The sequence below is a fragment of the Delphinus delphis genome, chromosome 6, assembly GCF_949987515.2.
Source record: "Delphinus delphis chromosome 6, mDelDel1.2, whole genome shotgun sequence".
Classification (NCBI taxonomy): domain Eukaryota; kingdom Metazoa; phylum Chordata; class Mammalia; order Artiodactyla; family Delphinidae; genus Delphinus; species Delphinus delphis.
The window spans coordinates 67983335-68010257 of record NC_082688.1 but is presented as its reverse complement, the minus strand read 5'-3'; the positions used below and the strand labels follow the sequence as shown (position 1 = coordinate 68010257).

Sequence of the window (26923 nt, the reverse complement as noted above, 5' to 3'; positions counted from 1 at the left end):
GTTTTGATTTACATTTCTCTAATAATTAGTGGTGTTGAGCAGCTTTTCATGTGCCTCTTGGCCATCTGTATGTCTTCTTTGGAGAAATGTCTATTTAGGTCTTCTGCCCATTTTTTAATTGGGTTGTTTGTTTTTTTAATATTGAGCTGCATGAGCTGTATATATATTTTGGAGATTATTCCTTTGTCCATTAATTTGTTTGCAAATATTTTCTCCCATTCTGAGGGTTGTCTTTTCGTCTTGTTTGTAGTTTCCTTTGCTGTGCAAGAGCTTTCAAGTTTCATTAGGTCCCATTTGTTTATTTTTGTTTTTATTTCCATTACTCTAGGAGGTGGGTCAAAAAAGATCTTGCTGTGGTTTATGTCAGAGTGTTCTTCCTGTTTAAGAGTTTTATAGTGTCTGGTCTCACATTTAGGTCTTTAATCCATTTTGAGTTTATTTGTGTATGGTGTTAGGCAGTGTTCTAATTTCATTCTTTTACATGTCCAGTTTTCCCAGCACTGTTTATTGAAGAGATTGTCTTTTCTCCATTGTATATCCTTGCTTCCTTTGGCATAGATTATCTGACCGTAGGTGAGTGGGTTTATCTGTGGGCTTTCTATCCTGTTCCATTGATCGATATTTCTCTTTTTGTGCCACTACCATATTGTCTTGATTACTGTAGCTTTGTAGTATAGTCTGAAGTCAGGGAGCCTGATTCCTCCAGGTCCATTTTTCTTTCTCAAGTTTGCTTTGGCTATTCGGAGTCTTTTGTGTTTCCATACAAATTGTAAACTTTTGTTCTAATTCTGTGAGAAGTGCTATTGGTAATTTGATAGGGATTGCATTGAATCTGTCAATTACTTTGGGTAGTATAGTCATTTTCACAATGTTGTTTCTTCCAATCCAAGAATATGGTATATCTCTTCATCTGTTTGTGTCATCTTTAATTTCTTTCATCAGTGTCTTATAGTTCTCTGAGTACAGTTCTTCTACCTTCTTAGGTAGGTTTATTCCTAGGTATTTTATTCTTTTTGTTGCAATGGTGAATGGGATTGTTCCCTTAACTTCTCTTTCTGAGAGACTTTTTTTTTTTTTTTTTTTTTTTTTTTTTTTGTGGTTACGCGGGCCTCTCACTGTTGTGGCCTCTCCTGCCGCGGAGCACAGGCTCCGGACGCGCAGGCTCAGTGGCCATGGCTCACGGGCCCAGCTGCTCCGTGGCATGTGGGATCTTCCCGGACCGGGGAACGAACCCGTGTCCCCTGCATCCACAGGCAGACTCTCAACCACTGCGCCACCAGGGAAGCCCCAAGACAACTTTTGAAGGGAGGAATTTAATCTTTCTTTTGTGTTATGCAGTGTTTACTTAATTGAACTCGTATATCTCTCTTTGTAGCAGTGTTTTTGTTTGTTTTTCTTTTTTTTACTCATTATAAGTGACATATGTATAAAAGTATTAACAGGGTGCCTTTAGAACACTTGAATATAATGGAAAAATTAGCTTATAATCTTATCAGACTAAATATATACAAAAGCAGTTTTAAATTAACCAGTTTAAATTTGGTTAATTTAAAATCTTTCATGCCAGCAGGGAAAATTCAGCTTGATTCTAACTTAATCAGTAATATTTATCTAATAAAATACATTACGTGAAGGCAGATGGTAAGTATGGAAGAACGATGAGAAGTCATGTTGAGGCTGACATGGCAGTAGAGAGGAATCTGGCAGATATAAATGATCTGAGGCTTTCAGAGGTTGGCTTTAACAAATGTGGGTAGGAGTGTTTTCTTATACCTTTGTGTTTGGATGAAATGTCTCTCAAGCTCTTTTGATTCCATGGTCACCAAGCTGCCTTGGGGTATTAATTTGGCTTTTTAGGCACTTTGTCACTGGAAAAGGTGAGTGCCCTCCTCAGGTAGTAATTATTCATTAATTCAGTGAATATTTATTGATCAACTGCCATTTGCTAGGCATTCTTCTAGATATTATGGACTAGAGCACTGAAGAAAACAGGCAGAGTCACTTCCTTTATGGAGCTTCCAGTTTAGTGAATATGAATATTCCTATCGCTGAATGTAGTATCTTTGATTGTAGGCTTAATAGGTTAGGTTGGTATGAAACCCGTTAGGAGTTTTCATAGCAGTCTCTCTTGAGTTTGGGTAATGTTCAGTTTTCCCTGAGTCCAGTCAACTTTGAGCCATTGAGAAGGTAAACTTTCTAGATTTGAAAAATCTGAGAACCAGATCCTGGATCTTTGTATGTTCACCAAGGAAATGCCATCCTATGAGATCTTTAGATGGCCAGCCAATGAGTCTTCCTTTGGGGAAACAACTTTACTTTGTACTGTGAGAAGACACAGACACTAACACAAATATAATTAGTGTATTTCCCCTCCTCTTTCCCACTTAAGTAAATTCTTTTGAGGCATAACATACATATAAAGACGTGCAAAAATCGTAAGTGTGAAGCTTGACAAAATTCACAAAGTGGACACATCCGTGTAACCAGCATCCAGTTAAAGAAACAGAATGTTACCGTCACCCCAGGAGCATTGAGCCCCCTTTCTTTCATGACCATTTCCTTCCAAGAGTAAACACTATCCTCACTTCTTTTTTTGTTTGTTTGTTTTTTAAAAATTAATTCATTTTATTTATTTTTGGCTGTATTGGGTCCTCATTGCTGCATGCAGGCTTTCTCTAGTTGTGGCGAGTGGGGGCTACTCTTTGTTGTGATGTGTGGGCGTGGGCTTCTCATTGCGGTGGCTTCTCTAGTTGCAGAGCATGGGCTCTAGGCACACAGGCTTCAGTAGTTGTGGCATGTGGGCTCAGTAGTTGTGGCTCGCGGCCTCCAGAGTGCAGGCTCAGTAGTTGTGGCGCACGGGCTTAGTTGCTCCGCGGCATGTGGGATCTTCCTGGACCAGGGATCGAACCCGTGTCCCCTGCATTGGCAGGCGGATTCTTAACCACTGCACCACCAGGGAAGCTCTATCCTCACTTCCTATGCTAAAGATTAATTTTGCCCGTTCTTGAACTTTGTGTAAATGGGGAGTGTATAGAATATATTCTTTTGTGTTCGACTTCTTTCACTCATGCTGTTTTATCCATGCTGTTGTATGTGTTCATTCTCATTGCTGTATAATGTTCTATTTTATGATTAAAGGAAAGTATACTTTTTATTCAAGGTAGTTCTTTGGGTTGATTGCAGTTTTTGAGTATTACAAATAGTGCTGTGAACATTCTTTTATGTGATTTAATAAACATAGGTTAATGCATGGTTTTCAACATTTTAACTTTTTGAAACTTGAATGACTCTTAAAATTGATGTGAGTGTTTTTATTTTCTCCTGAAAATCTTTTATTTTCCCTGATGGCATCTCAGAATACAGGAAATGCTAATTGCATCTCCGAAGTATAAGGTTTCTTAGATATGTTTTGCAAATCATAGTGGGCTAGATTCTCCTGAGAAATTCTTTAAAGTGCCCTTGAAAGTAATATCAGTGCTTTTAGACTGTTAAAATAGTTACTTTTCTTACCAGAAGCCATTCCAGGAATACCTAATTTGTTCCTAGGAATGAGCATATATTTGTATTTTACATATCTTTATGTATAGATTATGTATAGACTTTAATAATTCCTTTGTCTCTGTTTTTGAAGGTTCGGTCTTTGTGGGCTTCAGTGAATGAAACACTCATGGTTTTGGAAAAAGAGAGAGAAGTTGTTAGTTCAGTCCTTAGTGTTGTTAACCAATATACTTTAGATGGAACTAATGTTGCTATCAATATTCCAAGGCTCTTACTTGACAAAATTGAGAAACAAATGTGTCAGGTAAGCATTTGATAATTAAGGGAGCTTTGAGAAAACTCCCTTCACAGAATTTTTTTATATGTTGTATATTGTTTTTCTCACAGTGTTTTTCTACTGTTTTCAGAATTTACCTTTGTGAATATATCTGGTAAGAGGGGTACTGTTAAAGGTGTTTATATTCACATCTATTGACCTTTATTCATTGTCCGAACGTTGTACGGCGCTACATCATATAGTGTAGAGAGTAGAAGGTACTTAGTAGGAAGATGATATGGTACTTAGTTTTTTATAAATTCTCAAAGAGAGCACCAATGATCTCCTGAATGCTAAATTTCTTTTAAAAAGCTATTCTCTCGTTTTTCTTTCGTCTTGATGGTATTAAATGTTTTAAAGTGTTTTCTTCCTTTAGCTTTTGTGACCTCAGTGTCGTTGTCTTCCTGTGGTGTTTCAGACTGCTGTCTCCAGTTTTCCACTGGTTCCTTTTTCTCTAACTTTTAAATGAACATGTTCCCCATGGTTCCTTTAATGGCCCCTTTTCTTTCCCACATTATAAATCCATCTGTATTTTCTTACCCAATTCCATGGCTTCATCAGCCTCCTATACAATAATATTACCAGAGTGGTATTTCCAGTCTCTCTCCTTCAACTCAAACTACATCAAATTATTTCCACTTGCTTATGGGACATTTCCATCTGAATAGCCTACGTTTATTTTTCTTAGTAAACTTAAAATTTTTTGAGCATCTCCTATGTGCCAGGTATTATTATAGTGAAGGGGATATAAAGATAAAATATTGTTGTGACCCTGAAGAGTTTTCACTTTAATAGGTAACATGTCAGGCACTTCAAATTCAGAGTACATAAAAATCAGGATCTGTAAACTCAGATTCATACAGGGGCTAGGCAGGTAATACTATATAGATGAAGTATGCTAATTATGTGTAACAATAGGGGTAAAGTAGGAAATGATGAGATCTTTGGGGTACTAATTTTGTGTGAAATCTGTGATTTTAAAAAATATTAGCAACTAATTCAGATGATTTTAAAACATTGGAACTGTGTAGGCCAAATAAACATGTCTTAAGTTTGGAATCAACGTTTAGGGGTCCTTTAATTTGCAACTTCTGGTAAAACATGAATTCATGATCTTTCTCCAAACCTGATCTTTCTCCTCAGTCTTTATTTTGCTTTCCATTTATTTGCATTTCTTTTATTCTAGTTTCAGCTTTTTTGCATGATATACAAGTGTAGCATGGTGTGTTAATTCTTCCACAGTAGTTTTCTTTGGGCCAGAATTATTTACATAGTTTTATTTTTGGGTAGACAGTCGTTCTTTTTTTTCCACTCTTTTTTAAGGTAACCTTTTTATATAATAGTGAAAAATGTAAATATATTTTTGTAGCATTTTACTATGTTAACAATCTATAGTTCACTACTTTTTTTTTTCAGTTGCACATAGGAAATGTTTATGAGGCTGGAAAATTGAATCTCTTAACAGTTATTCAGTTATTAAATGAAGTCTTGAAAGTAATGAAATATGAACATTGTCAGGCTAACCAAGCAAGACTGACAATAGACCTTCACTTCCTTGAAAAAGAGACCAAAGTTCAGAGAGAAAGATTGTCAGATCTGAAGCATATGAGGTACACTAGAAAGATCTTCTGTTATTTCACTGGGGTAGGAGTAGGGTGGTTTTGATAATTTCTCAGCACAACTCTTGTTTAGTTAACAACTCAGTAGCTTTGGCAAACAAGTGTGAAAATTTTACTCGTACTCAAAAACCTTATGTCACCAACTTCTAGAGAGACACATGAAGTAGCAAGGAAAATTAATGTAGTTTTCTTTTGTCTGGAGTATATTATTTGCCCTGAGTGATAATTCTTTATCAAATAATTCTGACTTTTCTCTAGCTTTTCTTTTGTAGGGTCTACTAATAGAACTAGGTTTTAAAAAATTTGTTTATATTGAGCAGGGTGACCGGGAGGTATGGGTTCTCTTTAGAAATGGATAGAGAGTAGGAGTAGAATTTCAACTTGAGTTCAGAACCAGGAAAAAATTGTATGGGATTGGCCAAAAAGTTCGTTTGGGTAACATCTTAGGGAAAAACCCAAATGAACTTTTTGGCCAACCCAATATTTTTAAAGATAAATAGGGTACAGATGTATGATTGCTATTTGGTATTAAAAGGAAACAAGGTATTTTAGATTCTGAACTCTCAATGGGAGAGTTTATGCAATTTAGGTGTGCTGAATTGGTTGAACTTTCAGTTATACTTTCTGCCCTTTCTCTATGAGCTATAATATTCTTACTTCAACACTTTTTCTCAGTGCTTCTTTTTATATATTCATGTTTTGAATGAAGTTCTTTTTTATGCCGTTACAGGTATAAAATAAAAGAAGATGTCTCAACTATAAAACATTCTATTGTTGAAAAACAAGAAGAATGGCATAAAAATTGGAAAGAATTTCTCGGCCTGTCTCCTTTCAGTCTAATAAAAGGTTGGACTCCAGTAAGTAATATTGACTTGACTTTTGGAGAGTAGTTTAATCTCTTGCAAACTCTTGATTTATCATGGTACAAATGACCTGGAAATGCTATATTGTGTGTATGCTTCTCATCTTTGCATCTGAGCCTAAAGTTCAAATATTTCGGTTTCTGTGATTTTTCTAAATACATATTAGAATGTTCATTAAGCTGCTGTTGTGATATAGTTTATATTTTTAGATTCAGTGGATTGTATTAAAAAGAAAATGAGATCGGGGAGAAGCTGGCGCTGAGGCTCAAGTCGCCTGTGGGGGCTGAGCCTGCTGTCTACCTGTGGCCGCTGCCGGTCTACGACAAACCTCACGATGTTGCTCACGAAATCCTCGAGACCATCCGGCTCAAAGATTTGGAAAGAGATAGTTTAGCAGAAAAGGAATGCATGAAGGAGAAGTGGAACCTCTTGCATGAATTTCTGCAGACAGAAATAAAGAATCAGTTATGTGACTTGGAAACCAAATTACATAAAGAAGAATTATCAGAGGAGGGCTACCTGGCACAAGTCAAATACCTTTTTTTTTTTTTTTTTTTTTGCGGTACGCGGGCCTCTCACTGTTGTGGCCTCTCCCGTTGCGGAGCACAGGCTCTGGACGCGCACACTCAGCGGCTGTGGCTCACGGGCCCAGCCGCTCCGCGGCATGTGGGATCTTCCCAGACCGGAGCACAAACCCGCGTTCCCTGTATTGGCAGGCGGACTCTCAACCACTGCACCACCAGGGAAGCCCCAAATCCCTTTTAAATAAAGATTTGTCCTTGGAGAACGGAGCTCATGCTTTCAGTCGGGAAGTGAATGGATGTGTAGAAAACGGGAGCCAGACAAGTGGTGAGGACCACAGAGTGGAAATAGCAGAGAAGAACAAGTCCCCCAGACCTGTTTCCAAACTGCATGCCCAGGAGAAGCAAGTCCGATGGAGAAACAAAATCTGAAGTCTCATGTAGCCCCAGGATTACAAGGCAAACTACCAGGCAGACCACTGTCACATCTCATTTCACAGGGAGCCCTGCCAAACGGAAGCCTGAGGAAGACACTGAAAAAGCAAAATCAGATGATTCTGTCGATGAAGAAGAAAAAGACCAGGAGGAAAAGAGACGTAGAGTTACATCCAGAGAACAAGTTGCTGGACTGCTCCCTGCAGAAGAACTGGGAAGAGTAAGACCAGGAACACACGTAGAAGAAGAAGAAAGAGATGATAAAGTAAAGCCTGGTCACCTCCAGGAAGAAAAGAGACTCAGAAGTCAAACCGAAGGACTAACACCTAAACAGAAATCTAAGGAGGAGCCAGACAGAGATGCGAGGCCCAGAGGAGCTCAGGCTGAAATGAATGAAGGAGAAGACAAAGATGAAAAGAGACACAAAAGTGAACCCAAACATCTAGCTAGCAAACGGAGACCAGAAGTAAAAGAACCTGAAAGAGTAAAACCACAAGTTTCTGATGAGAAAGATGAGGATGAAAAGGTAACAAACGCACATGGTAAACACAGCAGTTCGACATGGTAAAGTTCCCCGTCAGAGCGAAGGGACCTGGACCGTATCCTCTGGGGGTCTGTGCATGCCCGAAGATGCAGAACATGAAGAACACTCAGTCCCCTGTGCAATCTAACAGCTCTAGTCCACATGTCTCACCCCAAACCCAGGACACTAGACCTACTAGAGCAGGAAGCAAAAATATGGTAGGACTCCTCGGAATGGCTGAGCCTTTGACCAAAGACCAAGCCCCACAGTCCCTATGAACACGTTGAGAATTTAGTTTGTTGCAAAGCAGTGCTCTGAGCTTCACAGCTATGGCGGGGGTGGGGGTGAGTCTCCATGGGACACACCCCAGCTAGAAGTCCCGAGTGGCATTTAATAAGTGACTCAAACAAGGACAATGTGCAATCCCCTTTTAATACTTCTGATCTCGGTGAAGAGCAAGTCTCACTTTGTTGCCAGTGCATCTCAAACCTTTCCATGCAGTTGGTTCATCTTTCAACAAAGACAACAGGATTTAGGTCCAGAGTTTTTGGCCAGTAACAGTAAGGATTACAATTTAAAAAAAAAGAAATTGAGACATTCCTCTTTATTTTAGGTACTATTACATTTGAGGCATAGTTGGAGGGCAAAGTAGTCCTCTTGTTCCTAATATCATACTCCTTAGTTTAAAAATAGTTACAGGATAATTTGTATGTTTGCTAATTCTTTCTTCGTTAGGGAAAAAAACCCATCCATTCCTAGGTTTGCTTAGTATTGTTACTGTGGTACTGAGTAAAGTGTGTATATTTCAAAATAACAAATTCTGTGTTTTAAGGCTGTGGATCTTTTACCACCTATGTCTCCCCTTTCGTTTGATCCTGCCTCAGAAGAAGCATATGAGAAGAGTATTCTTTTGCAGTACCCTGCTTCACTTCCAGGTTGGTTATTTTTTCTCTTTTAAACTTCAATCTCATTAATATTTCTCACTGTGATAACAGTTCTTTTATAAACTTTCATGTTTTTTTTTTCCCAGTTATTTACTGTGGTGAAATGCACAAAGCATTTCAGTCATATGAGCCTCCGTTAACATAAGGCTTTTTGTGTCTCCTTTCTTTCAGTTGCACAGCTTTTTACTTTGCACAGTGTTTTCAAGGTTTATCCAAGTTGTAGCATGTATCGATACTTCATTACTTTGTTTGAATACATTCTGTTGTATGATTGAATCGAATTTTGTTGATCTGTTTGTCCTTTGATGGACATTTGGGTTATTTCCACCATCTGGCTATTATGAGTAATGCTGCTATAAATGTTCACTTACAAGTTTTGTGTAGAAGCCCACAAGTTTTTAACATGAAAGAATAGTACAGTAATTACCTGAATACTTAACTGTTGCTTGTTTCAGCAGTTGAGATTTTTGCTTTAAATGTGTATGTTTGTTTGCTAAACGATGTAAGTCTGAGACCTTAACACTTCACTCTGTTTCAGCATGCATTCCCATGAAAATAAGGACTTTTTCCTCTTTAATTACCACACTAATGTTACACCTAAAATTAATAATTATCTCAGTTTCCTCAAATTTCATACCATTATCACACCTAAAAAATTAATTTCTCTACAATATCTAATATCAATTTCATACTCAGTTTCACCAATTGCCTAGTATTTGTGTACAAGAAATTTTTATTGGGTTCAGTAAATGTAAGGTAGATAGGTGGAGGGATAAATGAATAAAAAATGTACGAATTATGTAGCCAATCTGGAGCAGGTAATAAGTATAGGCTACAGTTGAGTTTAGGCAGGCCATCGGTCATGGCAGCAGTTAGCACAGGACTTAGGAAGAAAAAGGATGAACACAGCTAGGATAGGTGATTGCTTTGGGAGTCAGGTGTATGTGGGGAGGACACTAGTTGGGAAAGATCATAGACCAGAGAGCAAGGGTCAAGGATAGGTGCCAGCAGAAGAGTAGACACAAAAGACTGCATAGTTTGATGAATGAAAAAGATCTTCAGATACAGAGCATTGCTTATGATGATAGAATTACTTTGATAGTTCTTGGCATATTTGGTTGCCATTGTGTTCTCACTTCAGCATGGAAAGGGCCTTTGTACTCTTGGCATACTTAGTTTAGGCCCTGTGAAACCATGAAATTGTCCTCACGTCCATTTGGAGATTTCTATGTCGCCTTCAGAGTGAGGGAATATTTGTGTCTGTTTATGAAGTTTAGTTAGAAGTCCACATTTTAAAAGTGTTTGATAGGCTCTTTGGGGGTAACCGTTTCCTTCACACATTGCACAGTTTGTACTCTTGGGATTCCTTTTTTTTTTTTCCCTCTAGAGCCTTTGTCTGGGCTGGGGAACCTCAACATTATTTTATACTTTTTGTAGTAAACCACTTTACTTTGCTTAAAGTACAACAGCTTTTTCCCTCCTATACCTTACATATTACATCTTGCTGGAAGTGATTTTTCTTTTCAGTAGTTTTAAAAAATTACATTTCAGCATTATTAAGTACAGGAATATTATAAATACCTGTTTACTGAACACTCTTGTCAAATCTTTGCAGTATTTGCTTTAGTTTTTTTAAAAAGTACTAGTGTAGTTAACCCTTGAGTATCCACCCTTCCTTGAGTATTCTTTTTTTTTTAAATTGCAGTATAGTTGATTTACAATATTTTAGTTTCAGGTGTGCAGAGCATAGTGATTTTGGTTTTTTTTTTTTCGGGTTATATTCCATTATAGGCTATTACATGATATTGGCTATAATTCCCTATGCTATACAGTAAATCCTGTTGCTTATCTATTTTATGTATTAAAGTAGTTTGTTATCTGTTAATCTCATACTCCTTTGTCCCTTCCCCCGCTTCCTTCTCCCCTTTGGTAACTGTAAGTTTGCTTTCTGTGTCTGTGAGTCTGTTTCTGTTTCGTATATAAATTCATTTGTATTATTTTTTAGATTTCGCATATAAGTGATATCATATAGTGTTTTTCTCTGACTTATTTCACTAAGCATAATATTCTCTAGGTCCATCCATGTTGCTGCCAGTGGCAATATTTCACTTTTGTATGGCTGAGAAATACCCATTGTGTGTGTATGTGTGTGTATATATGCCACATCTTCTTAAGCTAATAATCTGTTGATGGCACTTGCGTTGCTTCCATGTCTTGACTATTGTAAATAGTGCTGCTATGAACATTGGAGTGCATGTGTTTTTTCAAATCAGAGTTTTCGTTTTTCCCACCCATATACCCAGGAGTGGAATTGCTGGATCATATGGTAGTTCTATTTTTAGATTTTTAAGGAACCTCCATACTGTTCTCCATAGTGGCTGCACCAATTTATATTCCCCCCAACAGTGCAGGAGGGTTCCCTTTTCTCCACATCCTCTCCAGCATTTATTATTTGTAGACTTTTTGATGAGGGCCGTTCTAACAAGTGTGAGGTTGATACCTCATTGTGGTTTTGATTTGCATTTCTCTAATAATTAGTGATGTTGAGCATCTTTTCATGTGCCTGTTGGCTATCTGTATGTCTTCTTTGGAGAAATGTCTATTTAGATCTTCTGCCCTTTTTTTTTGTTTGTTTTTGTTTTTGTTTTGTGGTACATGGGCCTCTCACCGCTGTGGCCTCTCCCATTGTGGAGCACAGGCTCCGGACGCGCAGGCTCAGCGGCCATGGCTCACAGGCCTAGTGGCTCCACGGCATGTGGGATCTTCCCGGATAGGGGCACGAACCCATGTGCCCTGCATTGGCAGGCGGACTCTCAACCACTGCGCCACCAGGGAAGCCCTGCCCCTTTTTAAAAAAATATTTTATTTATTTATTTGGTTGTACCGGGTCTTAGTCGCAGCAGGCAGACTCCTTAGTTATGGCACATGTGCTCCTTAGTTGTGGCTGGTGGGCTCCTTAGTTGCGGCTGGTGGGCTCCTTAGTTATGGTTTGCGGGCTCCTTAGTTGTGGCATGTGAATTTTTAGTTGCGGCATGCATTGATTGGGTTTGTTTTTGTGATATTCATATGTATGAGCTGTTTGTATATTTTGGATATTAACCCCTTGGCCTTGACTGTTCATTCTGCATTTGCAGAGGTAACCACTATCCTAAATCTTAAGTTTATTCTGATGTATGTTTATAAAAATGATTTTACTTTGAATCTAACCATACGTATACTGTTCTGCTGTTCTTAAGTTTATAAATAAAACTTCTCTTATCCGCCAACATGTTCTTTGTAAATGTTTGTTTTTGAACCAGGATCCAAGGAGGATTCACTCACTGTATATGGTTGTTTTGTCCTCTTACTTTTATTCTAGGATAATGCCCTACCCATTAAAAAAAGAATGACATTGATAGAAATTCTTTTTAACAATCATTGTGTGTGATTTACCAATATATTTACTGATTTTTTTGGTCAGTATTACTTTTGTTCTATTCCTTCCTTTTGAGAGGTATACCTTGAAGTATATCTTTCACTTCTTCTAGTGACAGACCCTGAATAGTAAGATCTCTTAGTCTTTCTTTGAAAATATCTTTGTTTTTACTTATGAATGATAGTTTGGATTCAAGATCAACACTTATTTTTCCTTGGGACTTTAATAATATGATCTCATTGCTTTCTGCCTTCTTTTGTTTTCGAAACATTTGCTGTCTCTCTAATTGTCGTTCATTTGTAGGTAATTTTTGATCTCTGGTTGCTTTTAAGACTTATTTATTTTTGTATTATGCAGGTTCATTGAGCTGTGTCTAAATGTAGATTTGTTTTTATTAAGCCTGTTTGGAACTTGTGTGTGCTTATTCAGCGTGAAGGCTCATATCTTTCTTCAGTTCTGGAAACTTATTCACTAATATCTCTTGTAATATTACCCCCCTCTCTTATTCTTTTGGTCCTTTTCTTTTATCCCTCATATTATTGGGACTTCTAATTCTGTCCCCCATATCTCATAACTTCTCATTCATATTTATAACCTCTTTGTAACTCTGGACCTGCATTCTGGGTATTTTCTTTGTATCTCGCTATGGTTCACTAATTATCTCTTTATTAATGTTTAATCTCCTTTTTGACCTGTCCATTTAGTATTTAATTTTCATGAATGTATTTTTTATTTGCTTCTTTTTTCAAAACTACCCATTCTTTTTCATGGTGTCATCTTCTTTCATTATGGCCCCTGTTGTTTCTTTTTTGTTGATCATTTTAAATATACTGATTTTTATCTTTATCAATTTTCCCAGTATCTCTTCATTTCAGGTACTTCTCCGGTATGCTCTGCCTGCTGATGTTCTATTGAAATAATAATATTTAAATATTTGAATGAAATCTCAACTTCAGTGGGTTCCCCACCTCTGGAGGAGTCATGTGGGCCCAGGATTGCAGAAGGGTCTCTACAGAGTGGCCAAGAGTCCCAGGGATTTCTTTTGAACTAGAGCAGTTAATGTCTTTGGTTTGGGATTCCTAAAACAAGTAGCCAGTATAATTATGGATTTCACACCTCCTTTTGAGTAGGCTAGGTTTTAGATATCTTTCCTTCCTTCCTTCTATACTTTTTTTTCACCAAGGAGTCCAGGTAGACAGCAGGCTTTCCCTGTCCAGTTGGCAGAATTTTTATAATCCCTTTTTAGAGGCAGAGCAGTCTTTGCAGTGTCTTGTCTTATGGTGGTCTCTCAGATCCCAGCCTGAGAGGCCTGAGATGATGTTTCTTGTTACCATGTAGGCATTTAAATCTCCTGTGTTCAGCCCCTGGAGCCTGCCTCATTGAGCCCTTGTTTCTCAGTTTAAGTTTACCCTGCTTGTTGTGCTTTCCGTCTTCGGTTCTGTCATGTGATGATTTTTATTCTTCTGGGCTTTCCTTTTTTCTTACATTTTATTTAGTAGTTGTAGTGTCTTTACAGTAGGAGTCAGTGTCTACTTTAGTTTCGTTTGCTTTGTAGTGGTGAGTTTAGTTTGTTTTAACCTCCTAAATGCACTATTATGACTGTGCCCTCCTTTGCTATCTTTGCATCTTAAGTTTAGTTTTCATCATTTCTTGCATGTGATTGTGTTCTAACTAGGTACTCTGCCTCCAATAGTTTATCTGTTCTGTATTCCAAATGGCTATCAGTGATCTTCCTGTAATGTAAATATGATCCTTTTCATCTCTTGGTGTAATACCCACCAGTGACTTTTAATCACCTATCACCTTTGGAAAAGAGAAAAAGGCTCTAGATGCTTTTTCACTTAGCAGCTTTTACCTTACAGACTTTCTTTCATACCAGAACAAATGTGCATGAACTCTGCCTACCACCACCAGATGGTGTTTAAAGTTATGCATCATCATTTTTATTTTTAAAAAATCTTTAAATTTAAAATATTTAAAAATTAAAGTATAGTGGATTTACAATGTTTCAGGTGTACAGCAAAGTGATTCAGTGATCTGAAATGGAACATATATATATATATGTATACACACACATACACATACATATTTTTTTTCAGTTCTTTAACATTATAGGTTATAACAAGATGTTGAATATATCATCATCATTTTAGTTAATGGTTGTCTACTAAGCTTGTGGTATAGTTGTATTTGTGCTTACTTTTGGAATGTTTTATAAATAACAGTAACTCCATCATAATTAGTAGGTTCAAAAGCATAGGGTATTGAAAATGTTATGAGGTGGCATTATGATGAATTAAAAGGAAAACTTTACATAGAATACACATTGGCTTCTTACACAGTAACACTTTGGACACATGTATAAATAGTGTTTCAGAAGCTAACATGTTGAAAGAAGAGGAGCTCCTGGAATATCAAATCCTTTGAAATATAGCCATGGCTTTTGTCATCAATTTCATTGCCTATCATGCTTCCACTAGATATACCTTATGCTGTGGCACACGAAACATGCAACTTATTCTCTTAGTACTTTCATGGCTTCTTCATGTTCCCCACTCTGGGCCGGGTGCCTTTCTGCCTCCTTGCATTCTGTACATACTTGTGTCATAATACTGTAGCAGTATACCATAATTCTGTACTGACTCCTTGAAGACAGGTCTCCATTTTTAATTTCTTTTTCCTATTGTTAGTGCAGTAATGACACATAGTTATTAAATGATATGTTGAAGAATAAATACATAGGTTGACTGATGTCATAGATGCTGGGCTAAAATATGCTAAGTAGTATAACTTTTTGGCTGGTTTATGTGGTAATTGCATTATCTGTGTACTTAAACAAGAAGCATGGCTATATAATACTTGAGAATTATGGATTGTCCCTTTTTGGGAAACTTTGTATGAGCTATCTTTCTAGAAAAGCCTATTGTACATATTCTCCGTCACTGTCATGCATACTACTTTATACTTAATAATTGAATAATTGTCCTTTTCTTTAACATTTATTTTATTTTTCTGTTTTCTTCTGTTTACAGGTTGTTGTATAACTTCAAGAGATCTCTGAATATTAGAATGTACAAACATAATTAAAGAGTAATTAATTTTTCTATTCCTTTAGATACACGTAAGCAACATACCCAGGAAGATGATTGCAGAAGGGCAAGTGATATACTGGAAACTAAATGTGATCTAGCCAACAGGTAAAAGAAATTTGATTTTCATATTGATTTTTTTTCTCTTAATTAATTTTAGTCCCATCTTCAGCCAGCTTTCAAGCTTCTCCACTGTGAGATAGCTCGTAACTTTCTTCTCTTAACCAGACAGTGTTTTTCTACTGCGGATCCACGTTTTCAGGAAAGATTCAACATTTCTGATGCAAGGGCATTTTTTTCCTCTATTCTTATCTAAATGTTGGGACTCATGGGGATTATGTAATTTTTGAAGAAAAAGACATATGTGAAAATTATTTAATGCAAGTTTAGGAATTTTTGCCTTTTTGTGTCTGTGAACGTCTTTGAAATCACTTGTGGCTGTTCGACTAAATCCAAGAGTTTAGGGACTTCTGAGATGATCTAGTTGGTAGTCTAGTTGGTAGTTTTCAGTCTGTGTTCTGCAGCGCCCTCTGGTGCTGTGGATGAATCAAATTTAACCTGTGACTGTTCCAGCGTTTCCCACTTCAACCTAAGCAGCCTTCTGTTTTATCTGTACTATATATTGAGGCTTTATATGCCATTTGATAAAAAGAGTTCTGTACTTAAAAAAAATTTTTTTGGGAAGAATTCTGATTCAATCTAATCCCAAAATTTAGAATATGAAAAAACTGAACCTAGCTAGTTTGTTGTAACTAGGAGTATTCTTACTTTATTTATTGTCTTTTTTCCTCTATTATCCTATTTATCCCTTAAATAAACTGATGCCAGATTATAAAAGCAGAAATCTCTAAACTAAATGTGAATGTGTTTGTCCTTTATTGAAACTAAACATTATTAAGTAGCAGTCAAACACAGATATGCTAAATAGATTCCTTTATTATTTTGCTTTTTCTGATTAACCTTTGATTTAAATAGTCGATTTTCAGTTCAACTTCCCCATGTTAATGAGGCACAGATATGGAAACAAAATATTTAGGATAATTCTAAAAGAAAATTTTAAATGACTTGAGGCCCCCTTCATTCTGTATACTCTTAATAAGTTATTAAGTTGAAATACCGTAACTATTGTCAAAGCTTACATGTGAAATTATGCTATTGGCAGTTTCCTCTGCAAATTTTCTGGTTCATAGGAGGTCAGCACTACTTGTGGGAGAATTTTATTTTTGTTCTTAGATCTGGGTGTGATGTTGATTTTCTGAGTACCTAAAGAAATAGAATGAAATCTGCAGTGAAGACCTTGTAAAGTGAAGAAATTATAAAGTTATTGGGCTTGCTAATTTTACCCCCTTATCACAATTGTTCTTAAAGCATGCCTCTTAGAGGGAAGTAGTTGGTGCTTCCCGATCTCAGTTATGTTTTTGGTCTGTCTTTCATTCAGAGAACAGATTAAATATTTTGATTTAAGGTCTCTTGTTGGACTAAAGATTGATGGAGTTAGTAGATTAATTCACAAATCTGATTTTATTTATGAACTCCATTCAACCTCAAGATTCTTTCTTGAAGTAGAATTTTGTACTAAGATGTACTATCAGAATTCTACAGGAGCCAGATGCTCAGCCCCTAAGAATTTAATTCAAATAGAATTCTCTTAATATAGGAAAAAGTTGAGTTAAATAATTTTTTGTTTGTTTGTTTTTGTTTGTTTGTTTGTTTTTGCGGTACGCGGGCCTCTCACTGCTGTGGCCTCTCCCGTTGCGGAGCACAGGCTCCGGACGCGCAGGCTCAGCGGCCATCGCTCATGGGCCCAGCTGCTCCGCGGCATGTGGGATCTTCCCGGACCGGGGCACGAACCCGTGTCCCCTGCATCGGCAGGCGGACTCTCAACCATTGCACCACCAAGGAAGCCCCTGTATTAAATAATTTTGACTTCCACATTTATCCTTTTCTAAGCTTTTGGATCTTTTAACTGTCTTTTCACTCTTTATTTTACTTATAGGTTGGGATATTGAAAGGAGGTAGAGGAAGGCTTTTGGTGATGAGGGATAAACGCTTAATGGGAAATGAAAGATTATGACTGCCTAATAGGAGAACAGAAGAGAGGTAAAGAGTTGAGTTACTGGGATATGGAAGTAAACATGTTGCTCAGAATTCTTTACTGTAAAAGGTATTTTGTAATAAAATGTTTCATGTGTAACATGGAGAGACTGCACTTAAAGAAATACCGTTTTTGGCATGTAGTTCAGCTATTATACTAAATATTTTATTTGTAGTGGCATCATCTTACATCAGTATCAGTGTAGTTAATTGGGAAATTCATATGTGGATATGGTTAATATAATTATGCAGTTAAAAAGCATGAGATGAATGTAGTTTTTAGGGTAAGTGTGTTGTTTGCCCTTTCACGTGTGGTTTTCATTCACAAGTACTAAAGTATAAGTAGTCTTCTCCATAGATCTCCTGGCTTGATTTTGATCAGAGTGAGCTCATGGAGGCTGCACCATACTTACAATCAGAATTCAGTGATTGGTGATGCCTTTGCTGTACACTGTGGGTACTACCTTTCTTTGCAGTGGTTTCTGGAAAGGAGGGTTCCATGATATTTCTAGTGGTGGTGATGCAGTTCTTCTAGACCTTTAACCTCTACGGTTTCTCCTTTACTACATTTCAGAGATAGGGCAGTATGATCTTGCATGCATTCCAAACAAACATCCTTAGTCTTAGAAATTGAATTCTAATCTCATTTTGTTATTTCCTTTCTCTTTTTTTATTTCTCTGTTAATTGTAGACATATTATAACAACAACAACAAATGAAAATAAAAAATAATTAGCTAAAATTTCCAATTTCCAATAAATCACTTGTCAGATTCTTTCCGAAGTTCTTTTTTAGACTTTATTTCCAATTCCAAAGTCTTGTATTCTAAAATACAAAATTTTCTCAACATTAACATAGCATAAATGCAGTTTTTTTAAGTGTGTGTGTATATTTACTTAACATTATATTACCACTTAAAATAGCTTTTTAACATTTCATTTATTTTTAGACTTTAGGTTTTCCTCAAAATTTTTGCTGCTATAAAAAGCATGTCTTTTTTCTTTCGGTAGTGCTTTTAGGGTTAATTTCCACAGTGGGATCAATACCCTTTTTATCTGGATTTCATGGGCCTCAGTTTTGGCCTGGCAAGTGGGTAGAGAGTAAGGACTGAGCCAGGGCTGCTTTGAAGTTGACTTGAATTGAGATATTAACAAGGCTAATAGCATGTTGCCAATTCAGAAAGGAGAGAGAGGAGGTATAGAATGTGGTTCCGTTTTTCTCTATTATGAGACTCTGCAAGAATGATTCAGATAGAAAAATTTGGTGGCATCTATAGAACCTCATCTTCAAGTGACATTTATTCATTGATCCATCGTGTGGCACTGCCAAGCGCCAGGCACTGTGTTAGGACTTGGGAATAGCCTTTGGTAAGACGTAGTCATCATCCTCAAGGAGCTCACCAGTCTTTTGGTGGCATCTTAATGGCATTGGTCCATAGCTTGCTGGCCCTGCTTCAGAGGGCTTTCTGATTATTTTAACGTCAATTTTGGGGAAGAATGTGGATAAAATCACACTAGATAGTAATCACTAATCTTTTGCCTTAGATATCTAGATTATATCCTGTCGAAGCGAATTTGAAACTTGAGCGATTTCAGTGATTTTGAATTATGTTTGGAAGGTAGATTTCAAGAAGGGCATATTTGAAAAAGTTTGAAAGGCATATTTGCTATTATATAAAATATTTGCAAAGTTGTTAATTTTGTACTTTTCTGTCTGTGAACGGAAAGAAAAACACTGGCATGCTTGATGTTGAAGGTGGTTTCTGTGGTAATCCTGCCTCCATTTTACCTAGAGTAGAAAAGCTTTTGGTCAGTGAGCAGACCCAATCCATGATTGAATTTGAAGGCACTTTCAAGATGAAGATAAATAAAGTTATCATTACTTTGAAGGCTTAAAAAATTTAATAACTTACTTTGTAATTATAGTGAAAAGATGCATAAGGTTTTCACGTTAACCAAAAGGGGCAAGAGAATCTAAGAGATTAAGGAACACTATGTGTGGAATGCTGCAAATTCAAATTGAATAACCTCATGACTTTACTGTAAGTGTAATGTATTTGCTATAGAAAATTCAGCATAAGAGAAATTGATTTTGGACCTGAAATATCAAAAGAATCTTAGTCTCTGCTACAGTGCTTCTGTGGTCTGAAGCCTGAGGACATTGTAATAATGTGATTCTAGTTAATTGAATTTTTTTCTTTAATTTATTTATTTTTATTTGTTTATTTTTGGCTGCATTGGGTCTTCGTTGCTGCGCATGGGCTTTCTCTAGTTGCGGCGAGCGGGGGCTACTCTTTGTTGCGGTGCGCGGGCTTATTGCGGCAGCTTCTCTTGCTGCAGAGCATGGGCTCTAGGTGCAGGGGCTTCAGTAGTTGTGGCACTCGGGCTCAGTAGTTGTGGCGCACGGGCTTGGTTGCTCTGCGGCACGTGGGATCTTCCCGAACCAGGGATCAAACCCATGTCCCCTGCATTGGCAGACAGATTCTTAACCCCAGCGCCACCAGGGAAGTCCCTAATTGAATTTGTTTTTACCTTGTACTCAAATTTTTGAGTGTTCATCAAGTCATCCAACCCTTGTAAAAAATGCTGTTGACTTAAAATACATACTGGGTAAGGAAAATGTTCATTAGTTTGGGAGGCTGATACACAAATTGGGCTGAAGTACTGCTCTAATTGTCACTATACTTCCCTAGAATAATAAACTGCCTTTTGATGACCGGGACGAATTGAGTGAAATCGTAACGGACAGATACGGGGCAGACAGTTTCCTTAGAATATTCAAATACATCAAGTGAATGGAATTCTTTCTTACTCATAACTTGGATTTATTAATTTTTTTTCCTTTTAGCCCTGCTTCTTTCCTGTTGCAGCCCATTTCACCATCAGATAGAAACAGTGTTACACTACTTGAAAAGGTACATTTTAAAACAATTTAAAATTAATTCTGACCATACTCACATATGATAAAAATATTCTTTACTTTTGTTGATATCCCAATTAAATTTCTATTTTCGCATTTCCTAGTATGTGCACATTATCTACCATTCCTGTTTACACATTAGTTATTACTTCTAAATGGGAATACTGGAATTTTTAAACTGTGCCAGTGAACATTTAATTTTACAATAATGTTAACCTTTTATAGATTAACATTAATGAAGATCAGGTACAATGAAGATCAGGTACAATTATTAACGTTTTAACATTACATGTCTATCTTATTCAGGACACGAAGTTGATGACTCCTAGAGAGAAAAATGAAACAGTTTCTAAGAAAACATCAGAATTTGAAGCGGAAGACTCTTCATCATCAAATATTGCAAAGAGTAGTGCATTTGGAGGGTCTCTGCCAGCTAAAAAAAGTGATCCATTCCAAAAAGAGCAAGATCATCTGGTAGAAGAGGTTAGAAAGAGATTGTAATAAGTATACTGAAATGTCATTTTCTAAATGGTGTTGGGATTATAAGTGAAGTACAGTTAATTATTGATTAGGTGTAATTTGGGAAGGAGGTCACAGACAATAAAAATCATGGTTAAAGCAGAATTGGTCCTCCCCAAAAGTAGAAACAGATATAAAATAAACTTATTTAGTTAAGATTATATCGGTGGTTTAGAACCCATGTCCCATTCTATAACTATCCAAAAGTATAAAAATAATACATGTATAATATTTTTGGAATTAACCATTACATAAATTGTTGGATAAATACACCCAATGATTATACTTATTAAAATACTCTGCGAATGTTATCTGTTGCTTAGCTGAGCTTCCTCTTTTTTTGAATTTTAGAACAAAGACTATACAGTATATTACCACCAAGTGAAGGTTTTGTCCTTCTGCTTTTTAAATATTTCAAAAGTGAATAAATACATGATTGTTTATGATCTTGGTTTTCTTAACCAGCTCTGTTCCTTAATAATTTTCTACTTTTCACTGGCAAGTGACCACATAATACGACTATTGCTGAGTATTACAGAACTCGGTTTATACAAATGAAATGGTCAGGCCATTCATTAATGTTATTTTTATTACATATTTCCCATTGTTTGAATTTGGATTATCTGCCAGGAACAGAAACAGCCAGAAAATAAATCAGCTGTTTTACATTCCTGAGAGACTGAAAGAAAAGTTTGGTTTAGTGCATATTGATTCAGGTATTGGAGTTCCCTCCTTTATCTTGATCGTGAAAAAAGTTAATAAATATTGTCCAAATAAGAGAGCTGGCTGTCAGTCATTTTTCTTGTTTGCAACTTGAGGAAGTTGGACCAGTTTCATGGTCTCTAAATATTTTTAAATCTCTAAAGTTCTGTTGTTTCTCTGTATTAGTTGATTGACTCTATACTAAAGAAAAGATGATTAGTCATTCTTTTTTTCTTTCCTGATATGGGAGGAAAGGCACATTTTCTGGTTAAAAGAATTTACAGTAGCAGTGGAATGAGATAGGATGGAAGAGGAGAGCCCTAAAATCTCATAAAACTCTGAAAGTAAAGTGAAATTAATTCTCTTTAATAGTGTTTATGACAAGGAATATTTAGTGTTAGAATTCTAAGAAGCCCTCTATTTTTATGGAGGAGGAGTCAGTTTGATTATGGTTGTAGGCAGTTTCTTTTTTTCAGGATTTCAGGGTGCAGAGATTTTAATTTGCTTGTTTTTTGCTTTCTGGTTTTATTAAAATGTTAATACAGAGTGCTATTTCCATATTGTACACTTTCTTTTCTCTATTTTAGAAATGTATCCCTATGTTTTCACTAATTTATGTCTGATGATGAGGTTTCTGGCAAAGAAGTTTGTTGTCAGAATGTACTCTGTTTATTAGTAGAGGTGTTACTGTGCGGTGGATTATAATTAAGAAGAACCTGCATGCTTTAGAACCAGTCATTTTAGCAGATATGGAATTGTGAAGCTCAAGTGTGGCAGATAGTAATTCAGATCACTGCAGTCAGAACTATATCTAAATCTTTCCAAGTGTAAAGATTTCTTATCTTTTCTCTCCTGTGTAACAGGATATCCATTTAAGATAAGGGAGGAAACAGGGTTTGGGTTTGATTTCACCTTAATAGGATTGTGCCTGGAGAGTCTATATGGAGTGCCTGGGAGCTACATTGTTGAGTTTATTTTTGTGCTTATTGTTCTTATCAGGGCCTTTGTTGCATTCTACCAGTGGGCTTGGTAATTTTTGCTTTACTTTTTCTTTTCTGTTTTAGGTTGCAAGGGCAGTTTTATCTGATTCACCACAGCCTTCTAAAGGAAAAGAAGTAATATTAGAGGAACTAATTGACTCTCTAGCTTCCAACCCATTCTTAACAAGGAATCAAATTCCCCGAACTCCAGAAAACTTGAGTAAGTTAATAATGTTTTTTGTCACTATTTTCTTTCTTAGACATTACTACTATTAGAACCATGGTCTGACAAATCTTTTGGAAACTCACTTTAAAACTTTTTTTCTGTATCTTTCAATTTAGTGGCATTGGCTCTATTTGTTTTCATGTGGGGGACTTTTATTGAAATACCAACTGTGGGCACTGTCACCTATATGGCAGTCCTTCAGCAGTATTATTTTGCCCTGGAACTGTACAGTTTTGTTTTTGTTGTTTTACTTGGCTTTTTCGTGGAAAATATTTCAGTTGATCACTTCAGAAATATCCTCTGCCTCCACACCTGATCTGTGATCAACATTTATAGAGTATGGAGGCTGTATTCTTCCAGTCAACAACCAGCAGCATCAGCCAAAAACTCTGTACAGAGATCTTACCTACCTCTCCCAAGCTAATCAGACTCCCCAGTACTTTCTTCTTACAACCTGTATTGTGTGGGCAAAGTTCGGATATTCTTGTCCTCATGTAGGCACATCATGCTGGGTGAGTGATTAGATATATAATTTCCATTTTGCTACTAGAAATGACATATCCGAAGTTAAATGGATTCAGTTCAGGTTGAACCTAGCCACTGTATAGATTGGTGGTTGGCAAACTACATCTTGCAAACCAAATCTGGCCCACCCTATGTGTTTTTGTACATAAAGTTGCATTGAACACAACCTTGTTCATTTGTCAGCATATCGTTTATGGCTACTTTCACATTACAGTGGCTGAGTAGTTACCACAGATAAGATGGCCTGCAATACCTGAAGTATTACTATCTGGCCCTTTATAGAAAAAGTGTGTGTTGTGTGTGTGTATACTGTATATATATAAGTATATAAATAAATATATATATATATGCATGCCAAACCCTGGCCTAGATGGACAAGAAAATATCTTTTTTTCCATTTATTTGTTTGTTTATTTATTTATAAATAACATCTTTATTGGAGTATAATTGCTTTACAATGGTGTGTTAGTTTCTGCTATATAACAAAGTGAATCAGCTATACATATACATATATCCCCATATCTCCTCCCTCTTGCGTCTCCCTCCCACCCTCCCTATCCCACCCCTCTAGGTGGTCACAAAGCACCGAGCTGATCTCCCTGTGCTGTGTGGCTGCTTCCCACTAGCTATGCTATCTATTTTACATTTGATAGTATATATAAGTCCATGCCACTCTCTCATTTCGTCCCAGCTTACTCTTCCCCCTCCCTGTGTCCTCAAGTCCATTCTCTACGTCTGCATCTTTATTCCTGTCCTGCCCCTAGGTTCTTCAGAACCATTTTTTTTTTTTAAGATTCCATATATGTGTGTTAGCATACGGTATTTGATTTTCTCTTTCTGACTTACTTCACTGTGTATGACAGACTCTAGGTCCGTCCACCTCACTACAGATAACACGATTTCATTTCTTTTTATGGCTGAGTAATATTCCATTGTATATATGTGCCACATCTTCTTTATGCATTCATCTGTCAGTGGACACTTAGGTTGCTTCCATGTCCTGGCTATTGTAAACAGAGCTGCAATGAATATTGTGGTACATGACTCTTTGAATTATGGTTAAGAAAATATCTCTTTAATACATGTGATTTGTATGTGCTGTGTGAAAGTATATGCACATTTCAGGAACACGTTTCATTTTTTGTGTGTGGTCAGTTGGAGATGGAATTCTTTGATGTTGTTGGGCTTTGGTGTATTGTGGAGCCTTGTCATCCAACTGGCATATTTATGAACATGTACTGAGTCAGAAGTTTTATCTTAACCACTAGAAATGAAATGTTTAATTGCATGTTCTATTTGGGAATTTATTAATAACTTGTGTTATTTCCCCCTTCATTTAATCAGTAAGTGAAATTAGGAGCTCATGGAGAAAAGCTGTTAAAATAGAAGATAACAGAAGTGCAGAACCAATTCAGATGGATACTGAACATAGAGAAGTATTGCCAGAATCCTTACCTGTGGTGCATAATCAAAAAGAGCTTAACGTGGACAGTTTTTTCTCAGCAACCACTGTGTCCGATTCTAGCCATTCTCATTTGCCTGAAGAGAAAGTTGTTTCAGATTGCCTCAAGTGTGTGCTTCAGAAACCTGTGGTAACCAGTTGCATAGGTGAACCAACAACACAGAATGTGTCAGATTTGTTAAATAAGGACATAATTTGTAAGCAAGATTTGGAATGTACAGCTTTACAGAACAAGTTTTTAGAAACTAGCCAAATAGAGACATCCTCCCCTGCTGTAGGCAATAGGAGAGATGTGATAGGTAGCAGTGAAGAAGAGTATATTAAAATATCAGACCACTCGAAAGCTTCTTACAAAGATCTTTCCATGCATAAAAGTATGTTATGGAACTCTTTTCAGATATCAAGTGGAATTAGTTCCAGTTTTAAAGATAGTGATTTTGGCATATTACATGAAACTCTTCCAGAAGAAGTTGGTCACTTAAGTCTTAATAGCTCCAGTAGTACAGAGGCCAATTTTAAACTGGAACCAAATAGCCCTATGCACAGTGGCATTTTCCCAGAAGGTGCTGTGGGAGGAAGACAGAATACTCCAGAATCAGACTTTAATTTACAGGCTACTTGGAGTGGATATGAGGCTCTGAAGAAATCTGTGCCCAAGCAAAGGGAAGAAATTTGCCTCTCTAATCCTGAAACACTTGAAAGACACAAACCAGAATTGAGCCTTACTTCCCAATACATGCAAGCTGATGATATGCTTAACTTTTGGGGCACTCATGATATGCACATTGACTGTACAAAACCATCTTCACGCATGTCCCTTGGTGAAAGAAAACGGTCTCTTTCACCACTAATTAAGTTTTCTCCAGTGGAACAAAGATTGAGGACCACAGTACCATGTAGTCTTGGAGAACGTCTACCTAATTTAACAGGTAAGATTTAACTAGATAATGTGCATATTAACCTGCTGAAGTTTTCTCTCACCTTCTCCTAAAAATAGCATGCAGTGAATGTTACATGATCTTTATTGTTAATATGACAAAATATGCTCCTTATTCCTTCAGCTAGGATGAGAAGAGTAAACCCATCATTTTTATGGGTACTTTCAGAATGTCTAGTGATTTTTTTTTTTTTTTTTTTTTTTGGCGGTACGCGGGCCTCTCACTGTTGTGGCCTCTCCCGTTGCGGAGCACGGGCTCCGGATGCGCAGGCTCAGTGGCCATGGCTCACAGGCTCAGCCGCTCTGTGGCATCTTCCCGGACCGGGGCACGAACCCGTGTCCCCTGCATCGACAGGCGGACTCTCAACCACTGCGCCAACAGGGAAGCCCTTCTAGTGATTTAGCTTACAATTGGTATGGGACAGGGGTGGAAAACAAAACCAAAAACCTGAAACCTATTGCTTTTGTAATAGAAACTACTGAAAGTAAACCTTGTCAAAATCTTTTTGGCTAATGGAAGGTGGTTCTAAAGTTGAGAAACGCTATGTTAAATATCATTATAATATAGTGGGACTTCCCTGGTAGCGCAGTGGTTGAGAATCTGCCTGCCAATGCAGGAGACACAGGTTCGTTCCCTGGCCAGGAATATTCCACATGCCGCAGAGTAACTAAGCCCATGCACCACAACTACAGAGCCTGTGCTCTAGAGCCCACGAGCCACAGCTACTGAGCCCATGTGCCACAACTACTGAAGGCCATGCACCTAGAGCCCGTGCTCTGCAACAAGAGAAGCCACGGCAGTGAGAAGCCCACACACAGCGATAAGAGTAGCCCCTGCTCGACACAACTAGAAAAAGCCTGTGCGCAGCAACGAAGACCCAACACAGCCAAAAAATAAATAAATTTGAATTAAAAAATAAATAATATAGTATCTGTGGTTTCGTTTGAAATAATTTGATGGGGGTGCAGTGACAAAACAAGGTAGGTCATTGTATTACTTTCCTAGGGCTGCCGTAACGACGTACCACAAACTGGGTGGCTGAAGACAACAGAAATTTTTTGTCTCTGGAGAAAACAAGTTCTGGAGGCTAGGATTGAGAATCAAGGTGTTGGCATGGCCGTGTTCCCTCTGAAGCCACTAGAGCAGCGGTCCCCAGCCTTTTTGGCACTGGGGACCAGTTTCGTGGAAGGCAATTTTTCCATGGTGGGGGGTGGGGAGGTTCAGGTGGTAATGTGAGGGATGGGGAGTGGCAGATGAAGCTTTGCTCGCTCGCCTGTCACTCACCTGCTGTGCGGCCTGATTCCTAATAGGCTGCGGACGGGTAGTGGTCCACGGC

The 26923-nt window shown here is 37.3% G+C and overlaps 1 protein-coding gene, 1 non-coding gene and 1 pseudogene across 2 annotated transcripts in view; all 3 read left to right on the top strand.

Moving 5' to 3' along the window:
• The window catches only part of HAUS6 (HAUS augmin like complex subunit 6), a 44194-nt gene that overhangs the window by 12442 nt on the left and 4829 nt on the right, over window positions 1-26923 (top strand). Inside the window, exons 8-16 of the mRNA XM_060014781.1 lie at window positions 3632-3802; window positions 5231-5424; window positions 6164-6290; window positions 8608-8710; window positions 15250-15331; window positions 20164-20230; window positions 20542-20718; window positions 22521-22656; window positions 24532-25578. Coding sequence (XP_059870764.1) covers window positions 3632-3802; window positions 5231-5424; window positions 6164-6290; window positions 8608-8710; window positions 15250-15331; window positions 20164-20230; window positions 20542-20718; window positions 22521-22656; window positions 24532-25578 — 2104 coding nt within the window. The remainder of the gene's footprint in view (window positions 1-3631; window positions 3803-5230; window positions 5425-6163; window positions 6291-8607; window positions 8711-15249; window positions 15332-20163; window positions 20231-20541; window positions 20719-22520; window positions 22657-24531; window positions 25579-26923) is intronic.
• LOC132427364 (DNA (cytosine-5)-methyltransferase 1 pseudogene) lies at window positions 6464-8601 on the top strand (annotated as a pseudogene).
• Window positions 19948-20081, top strand: LOC132427760 (small Cajal body-specific RNA 8). The gene has a single exon (XR_009519968.1). It is a non-coding gene; the product is annotated as a small Cajal body-specific RNA 8 (non-coding RNA).